The sequence below is a fragment of the Pelodiscus sinensis genome, chromosome 27, assembly GCF_052426305.1.
Source record: "Pelodiscus sinensis isolate ZL-2025 chromosome 27, ASM5242630v1, whole genome shotgun sequence".
In the NCBI taxonomy this organism is placed as follows: domain Eukaryota; kingdom Metazoa; phylum Chordata; order Testudines; family Trionychidae; genus Pelodiscus; species Pelodiscus sinensis.
Window position 1 is genome coordinate 6,292,595 of NC_143078.1, and position 24,125 is coordinate 6,316,719.

At 43.1% G+C, this 24,125-nt stretch overlaps 2 protein-coding genes across 2 annotated transcripts in view; one reads left to right on the forward strand and one right to left on the reverse strand.

Annotated features, from left to right (window-relative positions):
• The window catches only part of FCMR (Fc mu receptor), a 33,911-nt gene extending 17,746 nt beyond the window's left edge, over positions 1 to 16,165 (forward strand). The window contains exon 7 of the mRNA XM_025178568.3: positions 1,512 to 16,165. Within this exon, the coding sequence (XP_025034353.3) occupies positions 1,512 to 1,558 (47 nt within the window). The 3' untranslated portion in view covers positions 1,559 to 16,165. The remainder of the gene's footprint in view (positions 1 to 1,511) is intronic.
• LOC142820875 (interleukin-20-like) lies at positions 5,977 to 9,648 on the reverse strand. Its single transcript, XM_075909973.2, has 5 exons — positions 9,515 to 9,648; positions 9,013 to 9,075; positions 7,580 to 7,732; positions 6,863 to 6,937; positions 5,977 to 6,102 (listed from the first exon to the last, which is right to left on the reverse strand). The coding sequence occupies exons 1-5, from the start codon at positions 9,611 to 9,613 to the stop codon at positions 6,010 to 6,012; spliced, it is 483 nt and encodes a 160-aa protein (XP_075766088.2). The 5' UTR covers positions 9,614 to 9,648; the 3' UTR covers positions 5,977 to 6,009.
• Positions 16,166 to 24,125: the final 7,960 nt, after the last annotated feature.

The following is a 24,125-nucleotide window of genomic DNA, read 5'->3' on the forward strand; positions in this document are numbered from 1 at the left end:
ATGACCATTTTGCGGGGCCCAGGGCAGCACAATTTCACGAGGCCCCCCCTTTGCCACGGCACATGTGTGGGGCTTCTTGAAGCACGGGGCCCGGGTCGGCTGCCCCGCTTACCCTGCCCTATATCCGCCCCTGGCCGCAGGGCTGCCTACCACCGCCTGGCGCAGCCCTCAGCCAGCTCTGGGTGCCAGTCACGCCGCCGGATCCAAGAGACTACAATTCCCAGAAGGCAAAGTGGGCCAGGAACGGAACCCCCATTCATAACATTGCCCCAATGGGCAATAAGGGTTCGATTTACAATGGAACCAATTAGGTCGTAAGTGCGGTGGGTCGCCTGTATTCTGACTGTCCTGCTGCTTACGTGTTTCCAACAGCTGTGGCACACTAGGAAGCTTTTGAGCTGCTTCAGTTAGCTCATTATGTTATGTGTCCCCTCCCTCCCCCCAACAAAGTTGCCCTAGCTCTCTTAAGCTGCTATGAAAAAACCGCTAGGGAATAAACCTCTGACAGCATCAACCCTAAAGGAGGGATTTTCAGAAGCACTTAGGTCACTGAGGCATGCTGGTGCCACTGGATGTCAATGGGATCTCTGCGAGGAAGGGTTTCGAAGTCACACCGGGCCCATATGGTTCTGAGTTGCCTGGCAACGCCTTGGATGATGTGTCAGTGGCATCTCGGCCTGTGCGCCTCAGGGCCTGTATGACACTTAAACGTTTTATGGTCATTGGCGACGCGTGGGAGCACCTGGGAGGTGCACCGCCCACTATACCCCTGCCAAAATTGGAATTGATAAATGGGGTGGTCCCAGTTGCCCCCACCCTGCCTCTGTGGGTGGCCCTCCCCGACAACCTCCCCTTGCAGGCACCAGTCACCTATGTTTATGGTATAACTAAGTTGGTGAGAGGGGTAGGGTTACCAAAACAGTTTTACCTCTATAACGCCTCTCCAGGGCAGCAGCACCTGGCAGTGATCTATCCCTGCATAAACTTAGACACAGAGGACAGAGCAGAGGGTCTGGAGCAGCTGCCGTGGGGCTCAGGAATAAGCTGGAGAGCAGAGCATAGGATCTGGAGGGGCAGGAGCAGCTGCCACTGGGACTGAGCTGGGAAGTGGGAGGAGGCATCCAAAGGGTCTGGAGCAGGTACGTGGACATTTGATCAGGGCAGGGAGCAAGACCTGGGAGCAGGTAGGAACCCCCACAATTCTCCTCTCCAACCTGGAGCACCCCCTCCCAAACCCCAATAGCTCCCCTCACATCCATGCAACCCCTTTGTGGGCACAGTTATTTCAGTATAAATGTGTCTTCCCCAGTATACTCCTTCCTTGCTTATAGGAGCCGGCAGTGCAAAAGTCTGAGGATATATTCCACTGCCTCTAGTCAGACCTGAGATGGGTAGGTAGTCACGGTATTCCACTCTGCCTCACTCTGCTGCATTGCCAGACCCGTTGCTAGATTTCATGTTTGATAAAAAGACGCTCCTGTACCACCTGCTGTCTCTGCATTTTTCCCTAGGTTCTCATGTACCTCAGGAGTCATATCACTGCAGAATCAACTTATAAGAGAGCTGCTGTGACTGCACATTTGTGCCTGGGTCATCTGGCACCGCATCCAACCCTGACATGCTCTGGAACCACAATGCCCTGCAGAAACGGGTCTATTCGCTTTTTCACGTAATGCGCTCCTGCTGTGTTTACCGAGGTACAATGGATTGGCTGTTGTCTTTGACATGTGAGTTTTGCTTGTGTGTTCTGCAGATCTTGGTTAGTGTTTCTGTACAGATGGTTCCCAAAACACGCAGCTCAGGTGAACAATTATAAGCAGCGGCACCCTTTTCCCCTTCAATATTTATTGACTATGGATGAAGATGTATCCTATGCAGAGGGCCAGTGCAGGACCTAAGCACCACTTAGGCCATGTCTCAACTTACCGGAAGATCAACACTCAGGGATTAGGTCTTCAGCATTTGATTTAATAGGTCTAGTAAAGACCCACTAAACTGAATACTGAGTGGGGCCCTGTGTCTGTGAAGTCAAAGGGAAGCAAATAGAAGGAACCAGTTTCTTCGGTTCACAGCACTTAACCACTTCTTTTCATCCGCACCCTAGCACATAAATCTCTCCCCAGGTTTCTTTCCAGGTTAGCCCCTGTGCTTTCAGCTTTTCCCCCTGCCTGCCTCTTTCACACTGGCTGCCACACTATTTGTGTGTTATTCCCACTCCCATACATACACCTTCTGACCAGACCCAACTGCATAGGTGCTAGTTTCTGAGCAGGTTTTCTTTCAGGTGTGACCCCTTAACTGTGTCTTACGATGAACTTGGGGCTTACTTGCTGTGTTCACTCCCTCTGGGGCACCTGGCATCGGCCACTGTCGGCAGACAGGACACTGGGCTAGATGGACCTTCGGTCTGACCCAGCGTGGCCGTTCTCATGTTCTTAAAGTGACAGGAGAGTTTCTCCCATCAACCTCCCGCTGTGGGGCTGCCCCAGAAAATTGATGGACAGTACGTTGACTCCAGTTTTGAAATTCAAATAGCTAGAGTTCCGTATCTTGCATCGATTTTCTCCGCCACACTAGACCTGGCCTTACATTATAGCCTCAAATTAGGTGAACAGACTGAAGTGTTGCATAGGTTATGTGCTCTTTGCACAGGAATAGATTTCACCCTAAGTTCACTGGCATTTTGACTCGCATGTTAAAATTCATCTTTATTGTCAACTTGAACTAGGTGAATGTAGTCAGCAATCCAGTGCCCAAAAAAGACGAAGGGGAACTGTTTTGCAAAAATTTCATCCAATGTATAGTTGGTGTTAAATTTCTGATCAGTTATGAAACTGTCTGGAAAACTGAGAGAGATTGTTTTGCATTTCCAAACACTTTATACATTTTTTTTTTGTTAAAACAAATAAAAACGTTTTGGAGAAATTTTTAAGCAGTGTTTATTTTTACTGGTACTATGGGTGTGATCCCAACTGAACACTGAGGTAAATCCATTGACTTTAGTGAGGTTACATTTAATTCCAACATGCTTTCCCTTCTGCTTAACAATCTGCCCCAATTTGCATTTAGTTCCAACACTCTGCTTCCTTCCCCGGGTCTGAAGAACTCTGTGTAGCTTGTGCCTCTTACCAATAGAACTGGACCCCCGTGTTTCACTGTTAATTTAGAGCAGTGTAAGTGAAATCAGATTCAGATTCCAAACTACTCTTGCAGCCCTAAAGTAGGTCCTTCCATGTTTTCCCCTACTAGTGGGGTGGAGTGGAGGGAACTTGTATTGTCACTATCCAGGCCAGGAGGGGCGGGGCCAACAGGCTTGCTGGGGCCCTCAGCAAGGGGGAGTGGCTCTGCATTCCCAGAAGGGGCGGGGCATAAGATGGGAGGGACAAGGCTGGCGCAGTCAGCCTACAGTGCCACCCAGAGCGCACCAGGCTGGCCTTTCCTCCCGCCACTCTCCAACCAGCCCTGAGAGCCTCCTGGAACGCACTGCCTGGCACTCCAGTGGCAATTTAAAGGGCCTAGGGCACCAGCCACTGTCACTCCTGTGAAGCCACATCCGGAGTATCGTGTCCAGTGCTGGGCCCCCCACTATAGCAAGGATGTGGACGCATTGGAGAGGGTCCAGTGGGGGGCGACCAAAATGATTAGGGGGCTGGAGTGCATGGCCTATGAAGAGAGACAGAGGGATTTGGGTTTGTTTAGTCTGCAGAAGAGAAGAGTGAGGGGGGATTTGAGAGCAGCCTTCAACTTCCTGAAGGGAGGTTCCAAAGAGGATGGAGACAGGCTGTTCTCAGTAGTGACGGATGCAGAACAAGGAGCAATGGTCTCAAGTTACAGTGGGGGAGGTCTAGGTTGGATATTAGGAAAAACTATTTCACTAGGAGGGTGGGGAAGCACTGGGCTGGGTTCCCTAGGGATGGGGTGGAATCTCCATTCCTAGAGGTTTTTAAGTCTCAGCTTGACAAAGCCCTGGCTGGGTTGATTTAGTTGAGATTGGTCCTACCTTGGGCAGGGGGCTGGATTTGATGACCTCCTGAGGTCTCTTCCAGCTCTATGATTCTGTGATAGCTTTGGCAGCTGGGAGCCCTGGGCCCTTTTGAATCATCGCCCCTCGAGATAACTGCCTCCTTTGCCCACTTCTGTTGAGGGGTGGGGCTGCTCTACACGGAAAGTGTCATCCCAGATTACCTCACAGTGACCTTGACAGTGGAACTGAAACCTGTTCTATAGCCACCACTCCTTTCCATGATTCCTGGCCAGGACTTAGCATGGCCTCCATGTAGGTATAATGGGATGGAATGGATTGTGTTAGTCTGGGAGCGAAAGACAACCACAGAGCTCATCCTGTGGTTGAATCCTCCTTATATTCTTCATGGCTGAGCCCTGTGCGTTCTGCAGAGAGGAGGACAAATCAGACCCTTTCCCCCGTCTCAGATTCTGTCCTTCCCTTAACATCTTCAAAAAAGAAATTCCCCGCATCTGTTTTGAAATGAACCACTTTTATTAGCTGAGAAAAAGCAAAGAACTTTGACCATACATCTTAAAAACAGGCATATAAAAAATTGCAAGAACAAATACTGTCGTTACAACTGATGTCGGTCTCTTTAGGACATGGTTTACTGCCAGTAGCTTGTACAGTATGTACTTACTGAACAACAGACAATATGATCATGCCATATTAGTTATACAAAACATATACACCTTAAATATGTTTTACTATAAATACATTTTAAATAAAACATGATTTAAATAGAGCTTATTTAAAATAAATAACATATTGAACATGTGTAGCAACAGAGATTTCAAAGAGCTTTACCACGGTGATGGTCATGATGGAAATATAGTTTTAGTATTAAGGTTTTTTAATTAGTAAACAATTTAGTGTCTGAACTTTGCATCTTGTCGCTTATCCCTGTGTTTAACATAATGTGAGACCCTCAAGACATTCTACTTTGGGTGAATACTTCTCTAACTTTATCTAAACCTCATGGGATTGATTCTCATCTCACTGACACCAGAAGTGAAATCCTAGCCCCTTTCAAAGCCAATGGCTAAACTCCCGTTTGATTTCACAAGAGCCAGGATTTCATACCAGTGATATAGCTACACATATCTCCTATAGCTTCAGTAGGGTTACTTCTAGCCTACATGGGTGTAAGTAAAAGGAGAATCCAGCCATTTCAGCTGGAAAGGGTAGTGTCAAATCTGACACTCAGAGAAACTGTCTCATTCAAGTTAACAGGTTTATTTTGCAGAATTTTGAGGCTGGCCTTCATCTAGAAAGAAAAGAGGCTCTTGTGAATTTTCTGGTACCTCCTTCCAGCTGGGCTGAAAATGCTGTTGGAAGAGTGTTTCTCACAATAGTCAGATGCTTCCATTTCTAGCTCAGATTAGGACCACACACAACAGAGGCAAAGAACAATTAAAAAATATATCTATGGAAGCTATGGCTGAATAGTCTGGCTTCTTACTACAGTTGGTCCAACAGTCTGGTGGAAAGACATGCTCCTGAATTGATTTGGCTCCAGCTTTTGGTTCAGGCCCATCGTTAGTAGTAAGTCCCAGAAAAGTAGCAATGGAATGTTGTGGGGGCGTGTGGAATGGAAGGATCATTTTATTCCTGATGTGACATTTCCAATCATATGGCCTAGGGCTGAGAAGCAGTGCATGCTAACAATTCCAGGATCAGATAACCTGCTTTAGCTGTTCATTTCTGTCATATCAAAGTAGCTCTCAGCCTACAGCACCAGATCCCTTGAGATTCTAAAGTTAAGGATATTCAGGAATTCCTGCCTCTTTCAGGAACAAACCATTAGCTACACAGACCATCCTCAACTGGTGTAAACTGACCTCTCTCCCTGGGCTTCCATGGAGCTCCATCAATTTAAACCATCTGAGACTTTATTCCACGGTACAAAGGAAAGCAACACGGATATGATTTATAAATATAAATATATATATAATTTTAAAATAAAATAAATAAGTTATTGAAATAAAAAATAAGACGTTACTCTAGATTTTCTCCATGTTCTTAATCTCTTCCATCCAGACTAAAAGAATGTCCATTTCACTCAATGCTTTGTTTGCTGCAGAGTTTCTATCTAGCTAGAGAAATAAAACCAAGTCAAGGAATTAGTACCGTCATAAAAAACTGCAGATACAATTAAAGGTTGATCATATTGATTTGGTTTTTCATATTCCAGGTCCTATTTCTATAATCAAAGTTATCTTGCAGGACGTTTCTGAAGGAGCTGTGCATTTTAATTTCTTTTTAACTGATGCTCTCTTAATCTGACAAAATGAAGAGTGGCGAATGGAATAGTAGCCCACTGTAAAAAATTCCAGACTTGCCAATACAGTTACCACCATTAATTTCTAAGTATAATCTGGAGGGAAACTGTGGTGGCTTGTACATCAGTGTGTGCCAACTATTTGCAAATTCTGAATCTTAAAAACAATGGGCAATTTTTTCAAAAAACCCTAAGTGCTGTAGGAGCCTAATTTCCATTTTCAAAAATGATTTGGTAACAACTGATGGGATTTAAATCCCAAAAGTGCCTAAATCCTTTTTGAAAATGAGATTTAGGCTCCTAAATAAGTTACATGTTGCAACACCAAATAGAACAACATGTGAAAACCTTTCAAAATCTGGGTTTAAGCTCTTTGGGGCAAGGACTGTCTCTCCCTGTTTGCCTGTGCAACACCAAGTACAATGGGGCCTTCTCTTCTTTGCAGCCTCCAACTACTACTATAATTCAAATTAATAATAACAACGGGGTGGTGTGCTGATTGTTCCCTCTCCTCTTCCCAAACAGAGATAGAAATCAATAGTGCAACAGATGACTAAGAGAAACCCCCAAGTTACCTTTTCATATTCCTCTCTGATGAGTTGAAATCTACTGGTTGACTCTTCCCCGCAGGAACACTTCTTCTGATCATGCTACATAAAGGGAAAACACAAATATGTTGTTAGAACTATTGAGCAAAGCCAACAAATTTGCTTAGTGCCCAGTTTTGGGGAGTGGCTTAAGGGCCATCCTGGAGACTGAAGTCCATGCTCTGGAGTTCAGCTAGCTATCCTATACTGCTCCCCTCAGCTTACAAAAGAGAAAGCTTACTCCATCTCCATGGTCCTCTTAGTCCTTTCTTACTTTGCTTAGAATGCAAAAGAATGGGAACCAGCACCAGTTATGGGGTATTTTTCTCATGAATGTCCACTAGGAGCTAGTCAGAGATCTACCGACTCATTTCTGAAAAACTATCAAGCCCATGGAACCTCTCTTAAGGCAGTTAGACATCTAACTCTTATTGAAATCACTGAAGCATTAAGTGCCTAAGAACTTTTGAGGACCTGAGCCCATATCTCATTTCTAATATCTGAGGCATTCAGTCGCCCAGCAGGTATGCATTATCCGGACAGACAGCAAAGGCCATGCTAGCTTATTTTATTCAAAGTTTGATTTTTAAAATATATTTCATACACTGTTCTTATAACTGTTGGACCCAAATCTCCATCATCTCCTGAGGTTATTGGCCCCTATTTCATGACATTAAAGACATTTGTGGTAGCCTCCATGCTTACACAGTATCTCAGCTTCCCCTTAATGCTGAGGAAGGAGTTAGACAGCCTACTGGTTCTTCTGCGAAGAAGGGAGCTTGTTGCTTCGTAGTGCCTGAAAACACTCTCAACGTAGAACCTCAACAGATGGCGGAGTAAGCAACAGCTCTCTGAAATCTAAAGGCAAGAGGAGAGGAGATGAGGGTTATTCAACAGTCAAACTATCTTATGTCTCTTACTCAGTCGCATGCAAAGTCCCTTGTGCACATAGGGAGATCATAGGCAATTCAAAACTATGCTCAAGCAGTTTGAATCCGTATGGTGGTGCCCCTGGCCACATGAAGCCCTGCTTGGCCAGGTCCATTTTCCAATATTATTTCCACTGTATTCATCCTCGGTTTTCATTGAGCAAGCTCCCAACAAGCTTTGGTCAATAAGATTATTGCAATGTAATCTGGGCAGCCTTCTTCTCTTTCCACCCACCTTTGGATCTGTGGTGACTACAGGTTGAATCTCTCTAGTGCGGCACCCTTGGGACCTGACTGGCACTGAACCAGAGAATTTGCTGAACCCCGGGAGGTCAATATTGTCTGGCAGCATTGCCAACACTTCCACTTACGTAAAAGACATTGAGGGGTACATTAGAGACAAATAACACCACAGAACACTGAGAGCCAGGACTGGTGGGCTGTGAACAAACTTTATATGACTGCGGGAAACTTAGCCACACCCATGATCAGTGGACATCGGGCTAACTAAAATCATGCCAGACCATGGATGTTGTGAGAGTGCTGAACTAGAGAGGTTCAGTCTGTGCAGCAATATCAGATCTCTAGTGCACAAGAAACTCTCCATGGAGACCAATGGAAGTTCTGCACAAAGCTGGAGAGCAAAATAGGAAATAAAGCCAGAGGCAGTGTGAAAAGGAGAAAATCTGTTCTTTGTAAAGTTCTTTCCAGAATCCATTAGGGGAAACACTCATCACGCTAAACTGTAGAGGCAGCTCTTCTGGTGAGCTCTTTAGGCAGCAAATGACACAGTGCCTTAGAAAGAGGGGCTTTAGGTGTAGACAAAGTTGCAATGAAATGAAAAGACCACACTCAGCTGTGAGGAGTCACAGACACAGGGACAGGACTTTCTGGAGAAAGAGGGAATGCAGGTGGGAGGTGACTTTTAGACATACAACCAGTGAAACAAACACATTTGGGATGAAAAACAACGCCAATATTTTTGGTCTTGAGGGCAAAGTGAAAGATGTGGGACAAGGAGGAGAGGGTGGTGGGGAAAGGAAGTAAGTAGTGAAGGAACTTTGAACATGGCAAGAGGAAGACAGGAAATGAAAAAAAGCTTGTGTGTGTGTGAAGGTGAATTCTAATCAGGAGGGGAGAGGGCAGGAAATTACATGAGAACCGCCCTACTCTGAGCAATTGGATTTGTTGACAAATGACAGCATTTACCGGAACTCCTTGCAGAGCGACTCTCTTCAGCAGTACGACGTCCGTCATGCGGTCTTGGGTTTGCTGCAGTCACAACAAGAAGAGACATCATTTGAATGATGACATGAAAAGGGGAGATTAGTTTCCTTTATTTTGGGTTTAAATTTAGAGTCAACCACCTGAGGGTTTTGCTCAGGGCTACAGTTTCTTTTTTACATTGGTTTCAAATGCTATTGGTCTGGGTATCTATGGATATTTGTTCCAACCGAATAATGGCTATAAATAGTGAAGGAAGCAGAATGTTGGTTCCAAATTCCTTTCACTTCCTGTAGGGAATAATCCAAGGTGGTGGTCCATTCATCTGAGTTGACAGCTGTTCTGTCCCTGAACTTGCTTCTAGCTGTCATATTATTCCAACATTTTGCATGCCCACCTCCCCCCTTTAATTCGGACTTCTCAATATGCACTAGTGATTGCCTGTGAATAGATGGGAAGTCAACAAGCATTCCCTGCTGGTACTTACAGTGGCTCCTCTGATAGCACCAAAGTAGTCCCTTAGCTCCTGAAAAGAAACACCACTCAGTTCACATGCCCCAAAGCGGAGCCTTCTGCTTTCTGTCATCAGAACACCACCAAAGACAAAAGGAAGCAAAACCAGGCAGGAGAGACGATTTCCGGTCATCATCATTCTGTCCTGTGCAAAAGAAATGGGGGTTATAATCTTACTCTCATTTTGAGCCTGATTTTCAGAGATGATGGAGTTACAGATGATTGGCACCACTGATACAAGTCATCTGGTAGCATAATTTGCTGCTTATACGAGAAAGAGTCAATGTGTTCTCCACTTGTTCGTTTATCTCTAACATCTTCCAAAGTATCTCACTTGGCCATTTTCAGTTGTCATTAGAAATGAAAGGCTTGGTTGCTTTTGACTTTGCAGTGTTGCTGTAGCCTCACCTGCCTTATCTCTCATTTCTTTCATTATCTTCTCATGTTTCTTTTGACAGTTTCTTCAGCACATTGACTCAGTGGGATAGCCTCGGGTAGTAGAAGTCAGCATAGTCATATATAATATGCTTAAGAACTTTGCTGAACAGGGACGGAGTAATATGTGTGTTACAGGCTTTGTTAAATCATAATCTTAAATTGAGTGACGGGATTTCTATGACTTCCCTGGAGCAACTGTACCGTTCATTTTGTTCACCCACTAAAACTCTTAAATGTTATTAAATGCCAGGTGTGTTGTTTATGGAAAACATGAACAAAATGACCATGCTACCAAGAAAAGTAAGTCTGATAAATTTTAAGAGTAATGGGCCATTTTCTTTTCTATTCTATTTTATTCTATTCTATTTGGGTTCTGAAACTTCTATAAACCTCTTACCTGACCACAAGATCATCCTTTCTACTTTCATACCAAATATAATATAATAACGGAACCTGAAGCATAGTCCACATGAATAGCAAACGCTCCAAGTGATCAGGATCATTATTAATGATGTGCTAATTATTCTAACTTATTTAACATGACCTTTCTAGGCTCTTTGTATGTTATTTCACATGGGAAAATAATATTTAGATGAGTTTACTCTGGAAACATACTTAGCCCTTTCTAAGCACTTTATATACTACAATCTCAAAGCACTTTCCAAACATAAATGAATGTACTCTTAAAGCACCTCTGAAAAATCTGTAAGAATTATATATGTGGGGAAATCAAGACCACCCAGGCAATCAAGGCAAGTGGGGCAATTTGCCCCAGGCCCCAGGGCCTCCACGAGAATTTCTGAAATCTGAGGTCTGAGTCAGGGAGTGCCAGGAAAGGGCCCCCAAAATTGCTTTTCCCCAGGCCTCCTGAATCCTCTGGGCAGCCCTGAAGAAAATCGAGGCACTGAGGTTTACCGACTTTACCTACGTAGGCTGTGGCAGAACTGAGAGAACCAGATGTTTCATAGTTTCCAAGGCTGGAAAGGATCAGCCAGTCTATTGTCCTATATAGCACAAAGTATATACGCCACCAAAGTAATTCCTAGAGGAGTGCTTTTAGAAAAACATCCCATCTTGATTTAAAAATTGTCAGTGATGGAGACCTTTGACCTGTGACCTTTGGTAAATTGTTCCAATAGTTCATCACTCTCACTGGTAAAAATGTACACCTCATTTCCAAGCTCAATTTGTCTAGCTTCCATTTCTAAGTACATTTCTCTACTAGATTGAGGAGAAGGTTATTAAATATTTGTTCTCCATGTAGGTACTTACAGACTCTCTTCAAGTTGCCCCTTGAAGTTCTGATTCCCAGTCCTCTTACTTGACCACAATATCATCATTTTTACTTTCATACCAAATATAATAATGGGATCTAAGGCATAGTCCACATGAACAGCGAACCCTCCAAATAATCAGTGTCATTATTAATGATCTACTAATTATTCTAAAGGTTATTTAACATGACCTTTCTAGGCTCTTTGCATGTGATCTCATATGGGAAAATAATATTTAGATGTCATTTTAATTCTTCCTGGTGTATAAATGGTCAAGTATAGAATCCAGATTGTGCTCGGGGCAAAAATATGATTAGTCACAATATTTGATTTCATGTTCAGGAAGAGGGATTTCTGTCTGTTTTTCAAGCATAGTTTAAAGTTGGTTTTGTTGCGATGGAAAGTGTTCATAAACTGAAGTGAAAAAATTTAATTCCTCCAGCTGTAGACAATCCATGTTCAATGTCTAAACCTATTTAAAATATACCCTAAGAAATCTTGTATTATATAGCTTTTTTCATCCAGATATCTCAAAGTACTTTACAAACATACATCTGTAACATCACCATTCTACAGAAGGGAAAATGGAGGCATAGACAAATGGAAGAGACTTTCCCATAATCACAAATATCATGTCAACAGTGGCAGGATATATAAACCCCAGCTTTCTTGAATCTTTATGACATACCCTACCTATTAGACCACACTGGTGTTTAATATACAATTCGTTAAAAAATATAGCAACATTATTTTTATGTTAGCATAGAGTACTCAGTTCCATTTCTTACCTGAGTTCCTTGGTGACAGTCGCTTGGTGTTTATGGATTTGTGAGTCTAACTATGGGCTCTTGGTCCTTTTTATACAGGTGAAAACAAATTTCCTGCCAACTCTTTCAGCTGTTAGGTGCACTAGTGAGGGGGTGGCTTCTCCTACCTTCCTGTCAAGGCTTCATTTGCATATTTCAACAGTTTCACAAAAGCACCCCCCAAAATACCCTAGTCATGAGTAGTCATGACTTCATACACTTGCAGATTTATAACGATTTTGAAATTGAATAGGAGGCAGGTTCAGGACCAACTTCCTATGCAACAATGCAATTACCAAAGTTTCACACCGTTGTTCCTTTTAACAAAAGAAAGTAAAACATCTGTTTAGCTACTAAGTTTTTATTAAAGACACACAGAATTGCTGGCTGTAGAAGCTAGTTTCTTTTCTAAGTGCCAAAACATGAGGCAGAACAATAGATAAAGAAGCCAGACCTATCAACATCACTTTTAGCCCAGATCTATACTATACCGGGCAGGAAGGCTTATGGTACTCAACGCAGCAAAGGCTGCATCTAGATTGGCATGATTTTCCGGAAATGCTTTTAACGGAAAAGTTTTCCGTTAAAAGCATTTTCGGAACAGAGCATCTAGATTGGCACGGACGCTTTTCCGCAAAAGCACTTTTTGCGGAAAAGCGTCTGTGCCTATCTAGACGCGCTTTTCCGTAAAATAGCCCCGATTACCATTTTCGTGATTGAGGCTTTTTTGCGGAAAACAAATCTGAGCTGTCTACACTGGCCCTTTTGCACAAAAGTTTTGCGCAAAAGGGACTTTTGCCTGAACGGGAGCAGAATAGTATTTCCGCAAGAAGCTCTGATTTCTTACAGTAGGAAGTCAGTGCTTTTGCGGAAATTCAAGCGGCCAGTGTAGACAGCTGGCAAGTTTTTCCGGAAAAGCGGCTGATTTTCCGGAATAACTGGCCAGTCTAGACACAGCCAAAGTGTGCACCTAGAGTCGGCTTACCTTCATCCAAGCCACGGCGGCATCTACATAGTAGGAGGCTGACAGGAGCAAACGCTTCCATCAGCTTCCCTTACTCTTTGCAGACACTGGCAAGGGCTGCCCTCAGCGTTCAATTTACAGGTATATACTAAACCTGCTAAACCAAACGCTAGACGATCGACCTCTGGAGTGTTGATCATCTGCTAAGTGATGTAGCCTTAACGCCCTCCACAGCCCAGCACATGACTGAAATAAATGCTGGAAACGGGTAGATGTAACTGAAAAAACAACAAGCAATCCTGCAGCTCCTTAGGAACTAACCAATTTATGAGGTCAAGAGCTTTTGTGGGCAAAACACATCTGATGAAGTGGCTTTTAACCACGAACCACTCATGTCCTAATAAATTGGTTAGTCTCTAAGGTGCCACTGGATTGCTTATTGATTTCATAGTATATTTAGTTTATGCCAGATTTGTAAATGGAGGGGGTATCAGAGGATTATCTGTATCTATCTGAAACAAGGTGAGAGTTTTTTCATTTTTAAAAATTTCTGCAGACCAACACCTTGATTCAGCCAAATGTTTAAGAACATGCTGACGTCCACCCTTATTAAGAGAAGCACTTAAGCATGTATTTTAGTCCTATTGAAGAAAATGTTGGCTAAAGCCCCAAGCTAAGAAAAAAATGATAAAATTAGAGACCTAGATGGATACAAAATTGATAACTACATTCGCACTACAGGAAAAGGAACCAAAATAAAAATCAAAATAATACCAAAATGTCCATAAAGACTTTAGTGGAGCTGCAACAAAAATGGATTTAAAAAATATTTTTTTTTTTTGGTTGCTGTCAATCCTGGTCAATAAAAAAATATTTGGGGGTGAAACAAAAAAATACCTTTCCAACATTTCCAGCAAATTGAAATGTACAAACAAATTGTTTGGGGTCAAAATTCACATTTGGTTTAACCCAAAACAAAGTATTTTATTTCAATATGAGCAATTTTTAACATTTAAACATTTCTTAAGCAATTCTAATTTGAAACAGTACGTTTTTTCCCATAAAATTTTTTCAAACATTTGATTTTTTTTTCATTTGGCTCAGCAAAGCCCAACACAAATCCACAAAATGTTTCACTGACATGAAACCTGCATTTTTCACAGAAAAACAGTGGTGGCGAGACCCAGTTCTAGTCTTGATCCCAGCAACTGTATGAGATTCATTAACTAACTTTAGAGGATGGGTGGGGAATGGGCGACCCACCCCAGCATTGGGGGCCCCACTCTCATGCACCAACTCCATGCCCCCTGCAATCTTGCCCTGTGGAGTTAGAGCACAGAACTGGCTCCCCAATGCTGGGGGAGAGCCCCAAGCCTCACAGGCCAAAGTCAGGCAAGCCAGATCCAATCCAATCTACATGCTCTGCCTGGTGGGGGAGGAAATGACTTTGTAGGCTGTTGCTCCCTTGCTTGTGCTGTAAAGCTGCCAGGAGGTTCCCCCCACCCAAATCTACTAGCCCAGGTCCCTCTAGGCTCTGGTGTGGGGGGGGAATACAGGGGATGATCTTTCTGCTCCTGGCCTAAGGTCAAAAAAGCGTAGGGAGGCAGGAAGAAGCCCATGTCCATGAGTGTGTGTTTGTTTTTGCTTCCCATTTGTGTATGGCTCCCGACTGATTTTTCTGTGGCTTAACTGCCCCAGCCCAAAAAAGTTGCCCCACTTCTGCTTGAGGGGGAGGGATAGCTCAGTGGTTAGAGCATTGGCCTGCTAAACCCAGGGTTGTAAGCTCAGTCTTTGAGGGGACCATTCAGATATCTGGGGCAAATCTGTCAGGGATGGTACTTGGCCCTGCCGTGAGGGCAGGGGACTGGACTTGATGACCTCTCAAGGTCCCTTCCAGCTCTATGAAATGGTATATCTCCTGCTCTAAACTAACATTCTTGTGCAGTTTCTTATATTCCAACAGTGTTCTATGGGTTCATATTCCGCACCTGCAACCTAGTCAAGGATGAACAAATGAGGCACCACGAGCAGCTGGGAAGCCGCCAGCACCCGAACCCCTATTCATTGATTCAGATTTAAAATGATGAACAAAAATGGCCTCTCCAAGGTGCTCCTCACCTGGACACCTCTTTCATTACACTGTGTAATGACATCCCAGCAGCTCTGCAATAATCATTGCACCAGGAGCTCAGCCAGTCAGACACCTACAGAGAACCCTTTCCTTTCCACACCGTTATGATTAGGGGAGATTACTCAGGAATAGGTATTTACATATTAGGGCAAGATTATCCAACGTGCTTAGCACCCAGTCACTTTCATTGTGACACTTGCAGCCAGATTTTTGAAAGAGCTCACCCTTCAGCATGCTGGGTGTTCAGAGCTTCCTAAAATCTGACCTTTAGTCTATTAGCCCTAAGCCTCTGTTGCATCAGTATAGCTCCACAGTCTAATTTACTGCCGTTCCGCAGTGAAATCACTTTTCTTGAGGCCAGCTGGTGCTGAGGTTCTCAGACACCGAAAGCCATTAACAATACGGATGATTCTCATAGCTCCTGGCCTAAGGTCAAAAAAGGGTAGAGAGGCAGGAAGAAGCAATTTATCAAGGCAGAGGTTTAAAAATAGCCCAGTTTACATTGTTATCTTGTCAATGAGGTGGGAGGTAGGCAGGATGGTCTGTAGAGAAAGCTAGTTAGGAAATAGTTCTGATGAAATAGTTTCAACAAAGCATGGATGTGAGTTTCTCAGTTTTTCTGGAACAAGTGGGAGGTTTTGGAGTCTGATCGGCTAGTGAAAGTTTGGGTGGAGATGTTAAACAAGGGGCAGAGGTGTCTGGACAGTGGGATAGGGAAATTCATATTCCAACATCCCACTGGAGTCATTGTCTTTATCATGTATACATCTGATAGACTATGATAAAGTTAAAAAAAGAGAAGAGGGTATGTCTAGCCTTATTCTCTGGAATGATTTAAAAAAATAATCTTTTGAACAGTCTACATTCATGGTACCCTCTGTAACTGTATTAGAAAATATTAAGGGGACTATGCTTTTATTTCTGTGTCTGCATGTGTATTTACACACAGAAGAGATCATGTCTGGATAGATAGATAGATAGATAGATAGATAGATAGATAGATAGATAGATAGATAGATAGATAGATAGATAGATAGATAGATAGATACTTACAAGAACATGCAAGAATATTAATTACATTTAAGAGAGAGAGAAAGTTGTTCAACCACTGATAATTTGTCTGTTTTCTTCCAAAGAATTGAAAGGTGACAAATATCTTTTACTGGAAACAAAACAGAAGTTGGTCCAAGAAAAGATATTAGCTCACCCTCCTGATCTTTAATATCCTTGGACCAACAGACCAATATGGCTACAACAACACAGCATTCAACGATGAAAGGTTTTTTTTTTCTAAAGTCAGGGTACAGGCATTTCTGCCTTAAGACCCAGATTTGAAGCCTTCCTTGAGAATGAAAGTCATGGGGCCAGATTCATCCTTGAGTTTATTCCACACATTGGCAGGCCTGCTGACAGGGGGCAGGAAGGAGGCAAAGGAAGGAACAGAAGGAGGGGGTAAATGTCCCAGGGCCTGATGATCCAAAAAGGCCTGGGCTTCCAGCTGCCACTGCAGAACCAGCGACAGCCAGAATCCCAGGCCCTTTAAATCGCCCATGGAGTGCTGCCCTGTGCACTCTGGGCAGCTGTGAGGACTCCCAGGACGAGGGAATGAGGTGGGGAGGGCATAGCATGGCACACTCTGAGTGGTGCTGCTCTGGCCCTGTCCCCTTCCACCTAAGGGCCTAGCCATTCCCGGAACATAGATCCAGGCGCCGGCAAGGCTGTCAGCCCCACAGCTCACTGATGGGGTCTGGCCCATACTGAGTAGGACGGTGAGTAAAACTCTCTTCCTTGAGAACATAGTTCAAGCACTAATTATGTGTCTTCCCTCATGGCCTCAGGGCAGCTGTCATAGAATCATAGAATAGAATCCTAGCACACTAGAACTCGAAGGGACCTCGAGAGGTCAAGTCCAGTCCCCTGCCCTCACGGCAGGACAAAGCACCATCTAAATCATCCCTGACAGATGTCTGTCCAACCTGCTCTTAAATATCACCAGGTAGAGAGATTCCACAACTTCTCCAATTTATTCCAGTGTTTAACCACCCTGACAGGTAGGAAGTTTTTCCTAATGTCCAACCTAAACCTCCCTTGCTGCAATTTAAGCCCGTTGCTTCTTGTCCTATCATGAGAGGTTAAAATGGAGAACAATTTTTCTCCTTCCTCCTTATAACACCCTTTTAGAGACTTGAAAACTGCTCTCATCTCCCCTCTCAGTCTTCTCTTTTCTAAACTAAACAATCCCAGTTCTTTCAGTCTTCCCTCATAGCTCATGTTCTCTAGACCTTGAATCATTTTTGTTGCTCTTCTTTGGACCTTCCGCCAATTTCTCCACATCTTTCTCAAAAATGTGGGGCCCAGAACTGGACACAATACTCCAACTGAGGCCTAATCTACGCAGAGTAGAGCGGAAGAATGACTTCTCATGTCTCTCTCTCTCAACACTCTGATTAATGCATCCCAGAATCATGTTTGCTTTTTTTCCCAACAGCGTCACACTGTTTTTACATCACAGTTACATTAGCTGTCCCCTAAGCTTTCAATCATATTGTCTAGGAACATCCAGGAATAAAGAATATAGGCCACACTTATAAGACGGGAGATGCTATCGGGGGTAGGAGTGATTCTGAAAAAAACTTTGGGAGTGATGGTGGAAGATCTTCTATGGTGTGGCCAAAGGTCTAATGCGACCCTTGGTAATATAAAACAGGAGTTAACAACCCATTAAGATTGTGTTACATAGTCCTGTTTTTTTGTTTCAGCTAGACTAGACTAACACGGCTACATCTCTATTACCTTGGTAACATAAACAGCCAACTACCAAGTCGGAAGAGGAGGGAGGTTACATTAGCTCTTTTTTTTTAAGCACTGCTGCAACTGCTACTGTAATATTCCATCCAGTTCAGTTGTCCACCTCCAAGAAGGATGAGGAAAAATTGGTGAGAGTTCAAGAAAGAGCCATCAGAATAAACAAAGGATTTTAAAACATGTTGACAGTGGAAGATTCAGGGAGCTCAGTCTATTTAGCTTAACAAACAGAAGGTTAAAAGAATGTTACCAGAGATGAATTTGTCCCATCCCTTATGGAAAAATCCTGTAGAATGTAACAAAAACTTAAATCCCTTCTGTAGTGTTCCCCCAAACCTAAAGAAAGGTTAGCTTTTTCTACTGAATGATATAGGAGTTCAAGTGATCCATCCCCTGTTGTCAATTCCCAGCTTCTGACAAACAGAGGCTAGCAACAGCATCCCTGCCCATCCTGGCTAATAGCCATTGATGGACTTAACCTCCAGGAATTTATGTAGCTCTTTTTTGGACCCTGTTATAGTCTTGGCCTTCACAACATCCTCTGGCAAGGAGTTCCACAGGTTGACTGTGTGTTGTGTTAAGAAATACTTCCTTTTGTTTGTTTGAAGCCTTCTGCCTATTAATTTCATTTGGTCAACCCCAGTAGCTGTGTTATGGGAAGGAGTAAATAACTCTTCTTTATTCACTTTTTCCACATCATTCATGATTTTATACACCTCTATCATATCCTTCCTTAGTCATCTCTTTTCCAAGCTGAAAAATTCCAGTCTTATTTATCTCTCCTCATATGGCACCTATTCCATACTCCTAATAATTTTTGCTGGCCTTTTCTTAACTTTTTCTAATGCCACAATATCATTTCGGAAATGAGGTGACCACATACGCACCCAGTATTCAGAGATTAGTCACTGCTGTAAAACCCTGATGGCTTCATCCCTACTGCATTAATATTAAAATAACTCTAATTCTATAAACCTCTGTTGTTTTCATCCTAATAAAATCCCATAGATCTTCAATGAAGCCAGCCTGTTCAATTAAATACTGCTGATCCTGAATGTAGCTAAAAACGTGACAATATTTAATCTGGTCAATAGAAACATGATGTATAAAATGTATGTTCCCTATGCTTCTCCTCAATGGGGAGACTGCTGCTTGGAACAGTTTCTCTTATTTCATTACGTTTTCACATGTTGTTAAAGGAGTGAATGGACTGTGTACTTAGATACAGAACGGAATGGGCAGGGTGTTGCACAGGCCCCAACCTGCAGAGAGTTGCTGGAAATGAGCAAATGGCTCTGGTGCAACGGAAAAAGGTGTGTACACGGAAAGTGTCCTCCAGGGAGTGGCAAGCGCGGAAGATGGAGGGGAATGCTTCAGGCTGGGGATTTCCTGAGAAGGAAAACAAAAAAGTTTGCTCCCTCTTCTGCTCACCTTCTCTGCCCTGTTCTTGTCCCCATTCTTCTGCTGTATCACTCTGCCAGAAAAAGAGAGTGAACTACATTCTAGTGAAAGTGAGGGTTGGATAGCCCTGACCAGAGTGAGTGTGTCCTCACACACAACTCGCCAGTCAGTGTTCCCTAGAAGGGGGCCACTCAGGAGAGATTCAAATGACTCCCAGCTAATTAGCAGAGTGCTCACAGATACGTTTTTTGTTTCTACTGGTGGTGCACAGTCACACATAATGCACATGAAAAATTATTCTGCACATGGATGGAAATCATAGAATCATAGAACACTAGGACTGGAAGGGACCTCGAGAGGTCATCAAGTCTAGTCCCCTGCCCTCATGGCAGGACCAAATACTGTCTAGACCATCCCTGATAGACATTTATCTAACCTACAGAGATGGAGATTCCACAACCTCCCTGGGCAATTTATTCCAGTGTTGGACTACCCTGACAGTTCGGAACTTTTTCCTAATGTCCAGATAACCCTTCCTTGCTGCAGTTTAAGCCCATTGCTTCTTGTTCTATCCTCAGAGGCCAAGATGAACAAGTTTTCTCCCTTCTTCTTATGACACCCTTTTAGATATCTGAAAACTGCTATCATGTCCCCCCTCAATATTCTCTTTTCTAAACTAAACAAACCCAATTCTATCAGCCTTCCCTCATAGGTCATGTTCTCTAGACCTTTAATCATTCTCGTTGCTCGTCTCTGGACCCTCTCCAATTTCTCCACATCTTTCTTGAAATGTGGTGCCCAGAACTGGACACAGTACTCCAACTGAGGCCTAACCAGTGCAGAGTAGAGTGGAAGAATGACTTCTCCTGTCTTGCTCACAACACACCTGTTAATGCATCCCAGAATCATGTTTGCTTTCTTTGCAACAGCATCACACTGCTGACTCATATTCAACTTGTGGTCCACGCTTCCCATTCTGTATGCATGAAACTGATTGTTCCTTCCTAAATGGAGCACTTTGCATTTGTCTTTATTAAACTTCATCCTATTTACCTCAGACCATTTCTCCAATTTGTCCAGGTCATTTTGAATTATGACCCTATCCTCCAGATTAGTCGCAACCCCGCCCAGCTTGGTATCATCTGCAAACTTAATAAGCGTACTTTCTATATCAATATCTAAATCATTGATGAAGATATCGAACAGAGCCAGTTCTTTACAAATCCATGCTGGCTGTTCCTTATCACCTTGCCACATTCCAAGAGTTTACAGATGATTTCCTTAATTACTTTCTCCACTAGCTTCCCTGGCACGGAAGTTAAACTAACTGGTCTGTTGTTTCCTAGGTTGTTCTTATTTCCTTTTTTATAGATGGGCACTATATTTGCCCTTTTCCAGTCTTCTGGAATCTCTCCTGTCTCCCATGATTTTCCACAGATGATAGCTAGAGGTTCAGATACCTCCTCTATTAACTCCTTGAGTATTCTAGGATGAATTTCATCAGGCCCTGGTGACTTATATTCCCAACATATATCTGGATAGTTGAAGTCCCCCATCACCACCAAATCTAGGGCTTTGGATGATTTTGTTAGTTGTTTGAAAAAAGCCTCATCCACTTCTTCCACCTGGGTAGGTGGCCTGTAGTAGACTCCCAGCATGACATCACCTTTGTTTTTAATCCCTTTTAGCCTAACCCAGAGACTCTCAACGCTTCCGTCTCCTATGTCCATCTCCACCTCACTCCAAGTGTATTCATTTTTAATGTATAAGGCTATACCTCCTCCTTTTTTCCCTGTCTATCCTTCTTGAGCAAGCTGTACCCTTCTGTAGAAACATTCCAATCATGTGTATTATTCCACCAAGTTTCTGTGATGCCAACAATGTCATAATTGTACTTACTTATTAACACTTCCAGTTCTTCCTGCTTATTTCCCATGCTTCTTTAATCTCTAATGATTAAAGGGAACATTGCTGCCAGTGTATCTCAGCTCTGAAAGGCAGCCCCATCTCTGTTTCCAAGGCTTGGATCCCCACAAATGACTATCAATACACCTCATTCCTGACAGGCAGCATGCCCTGCTATTCCAGTCCTGGCTACCCAGAGAGCACAGTTCAATCAATGCAACAGTCCATAATAAGTGCCGAAATCTGTTTTCCATCTTATGTGAAATATGGCACATTATCTAGCCCTAAGTTCGGTCACTGGCTAAGCATGGATTCAAAAGAAAAAGTGCCTGGTACAGAACCACCACCATGACATCCTTGGACATTTCCAGTTAAATTACTCACCTCTTTTAACCATTGCCTAGCATTTGACATAGGATGGAAGCAGAACACCAAAGAACCTGCAGGCAAATAAAACACATGTAATTACACTGAAAGCAAAGGGAAGTTATATTACCAGAGAGTACAGTTCTCAAGAGCTGTTTCACATTTTTTCTTTGAATAATAAAGTCCCTAAAAATGCAATTTAGTGACAACAGAAACTATTCACAAATGTGGATCAAATTTGGTGAGTAATTTCAGTCAAACAAAACACAAGATTTTTTTTAAAAGCCAAAACAATTTGTTTCTGTATTTTCTACATCAAGCATTTTGACATTTCACTTCCAAACAAACAGCTTCATTTTGAAATGTCATTTTTAAACCTCATTGAAAACATTTTGCTCACCTCCAATGAAAATTGCTTGGGTTTTCATTTCATCAAGGACAAAAAATGAGTCTAGATTCCAAATTAAATGAAAAACAACATGTATTTGGGTTCCCTCTCCCAAGCCTAAGTACTTTATAAATGGGAGTTTATTACAACATCCCAAGGAAGCAAAGTGGGTTTTTTTCAGATGGGAGAAACTGAGAAACATGAAAATGTACAGGTCACCTCCAGAACAAATCCCTCATCTAAAGCAGTGACGGGCAACCTAAGCTAGTGAATGGGGCACATGAGCGGCCTCCTTCTTCCCAGTAGACCGGATGCAAGATGGTCTCCTGGGATAGGGCAGTTTTTCTAACTGTGCATGCATACCTAGAATTTGGAGGGTGTGTGGATTGAACCGGAGCAGCGCTGTGATTGGTTGCAGAGGAAGCACCTGGCTCTCACAGTCAGCGTGGTGAGCAATCAGCACCCACCTCACATCACGTGCCCCTTGCTTTACGTGCATGTCACTTTGGTATGCTGATAGGGAAAAAACAGCATGGACAGAAACCAGTGGAATCTGGCAACCGGAGCAATGGGCAATAATAAACAAAACATCTCATAGGCCACATATAGAACCCTGATGGACCACAGGTGACCCTCGGGCTGTAGCTTGCCCACCACTAATCTAAACAACACAGAACATGGACTCACAACTACATATATGTGTGACACATACATATTCAGTGTGTGTGATACGCTATCTCTAGGGGGACCACCCTGTAATCTCTATATTCCTCCTTTACATATAATTGTGATATCGCATATAAGGTGGACCATATAAGGTATCAGAGGAAAGGTTATGCTCGGTTGAAAGACTTTACATCAGTTATGATCTGCTGAAAGATTTTTTTCATATTAATATAGAGAAAGCGCCAATTAATGAGCCACCAGAACAACTTCCTTGGACATTTCCCATTAAATTACTCACCTCGTTTAACCAGTGATAGCAAAGGACTTTCAGTAGACCATACCCTTAAAAAAAATAAAGCATGTGATGTTATGAGGATATGTTGTAAGGCTGTCACTGAAATAAGTTGTGGGTTTGGGAGGTGCCCAGATACTAGCTTTCTAGAGACAATGACAATAGTAGTAACCAACACCTAGGTGGGAGCTAAAAAGAAATCACCAGCTGTTGACTAGCACAGGAGCTACAATTCAATTACTTGCTTCCATAAAGCCCAGAGATTTTCCCACCCCTCACCCAATATGGAAGGTGTACCCAAAAAAATTTCCCCAACTCCTGCCCCTCGTTGTCAACTAGTTACACAGCTGTCAAGTGTCAGAGGGATAGCCGTGTTAGTATGAATCTGCAGAAGCGGTGAGGAGTCCTGTGGAGAAGTTGCTTTTGTAGTTAGCGAGCCATTCACAGTCTGTTTAATCCAGAGTTGATTGTGTAAAACTTGAAGATGAACTGTAGCTCAGCAGTTTCTCTTTGAAGTCTGGTCCTGAAGTTTTTTTGCTGCAGGATGGCTACCTTTAGATCTGCAATTGTGTGTCCAGGGAGACTGAAGTGTTCCCCTACAGGTTTTTGCTGTAGTTAGGCTTGCTAACTACAAAAGCAGCTTCTCCTCTCTTGGAATTCACACCTCCAGATCAGCTACTAGATGTGGGCCTCATCCTCCATGATTGGATCCACCTTGTCATCTCCAGCCTGATTCTGGCCTGTATACTTATACATGCCTCTGACGAAGTGAGTCTTTGCCCACGAAAGCTTATGCTCCAACACTTCACTTAGTCTATAAGGTGCCACAGGACTCCTCGCCGCTTACACAGCAGAAGTGGTGTGTTTTGCTTGGTAGTCTGCCTAAGCATCACAAGCACAGAACTGATTAGGTACCATAGAGAGTCTTTGTTTAGTGCTGAAATCACTGATAATCAGATCTAAGTGTTTAGGGTTCATCTACACTGCATGCTTATTTTGAAATAAGCTATTCCAGAATAGTTATTCTGAAATAGCTTATTTTGAAATAGCACATCTACACTGCAGGGAAGCCTCAAAATCAGTTCAAGGCAGGCTTCCCTAATGTAGATGTGTTATCTCAATTTAGAGCCCCAAGAGGCACTGGGGAGG

What these genes read in the sequence shown, in the direction of transcription:
- LOC142820875 (XM_075909973.2), bottom strand. Translation starts at nt 9,613, where the DNA reads ATGACAGAAAGCAGAAGGCTCCGCTTTGGGGCATGTGAACTGAGTGGT. An exon ending in TCGCTCTGCAAGGAGTTCCG is followed by an intron (nt 7,733 to 9,012) that starts GTAAATGCTGTC and finishes TCTTGCCTTTAG; the next exon opens with ATTTCAGAGAGCTGTTGCTT. An exon ending in AGGGGAAGCTGAGATACTGT is followed by an intron (nt 6,938 to 7,579) that starts GTAAGCATGGAG and finishes CCCTTTATGTAG; the next exon opens with CATGATCAGAAGAAGTGTTC.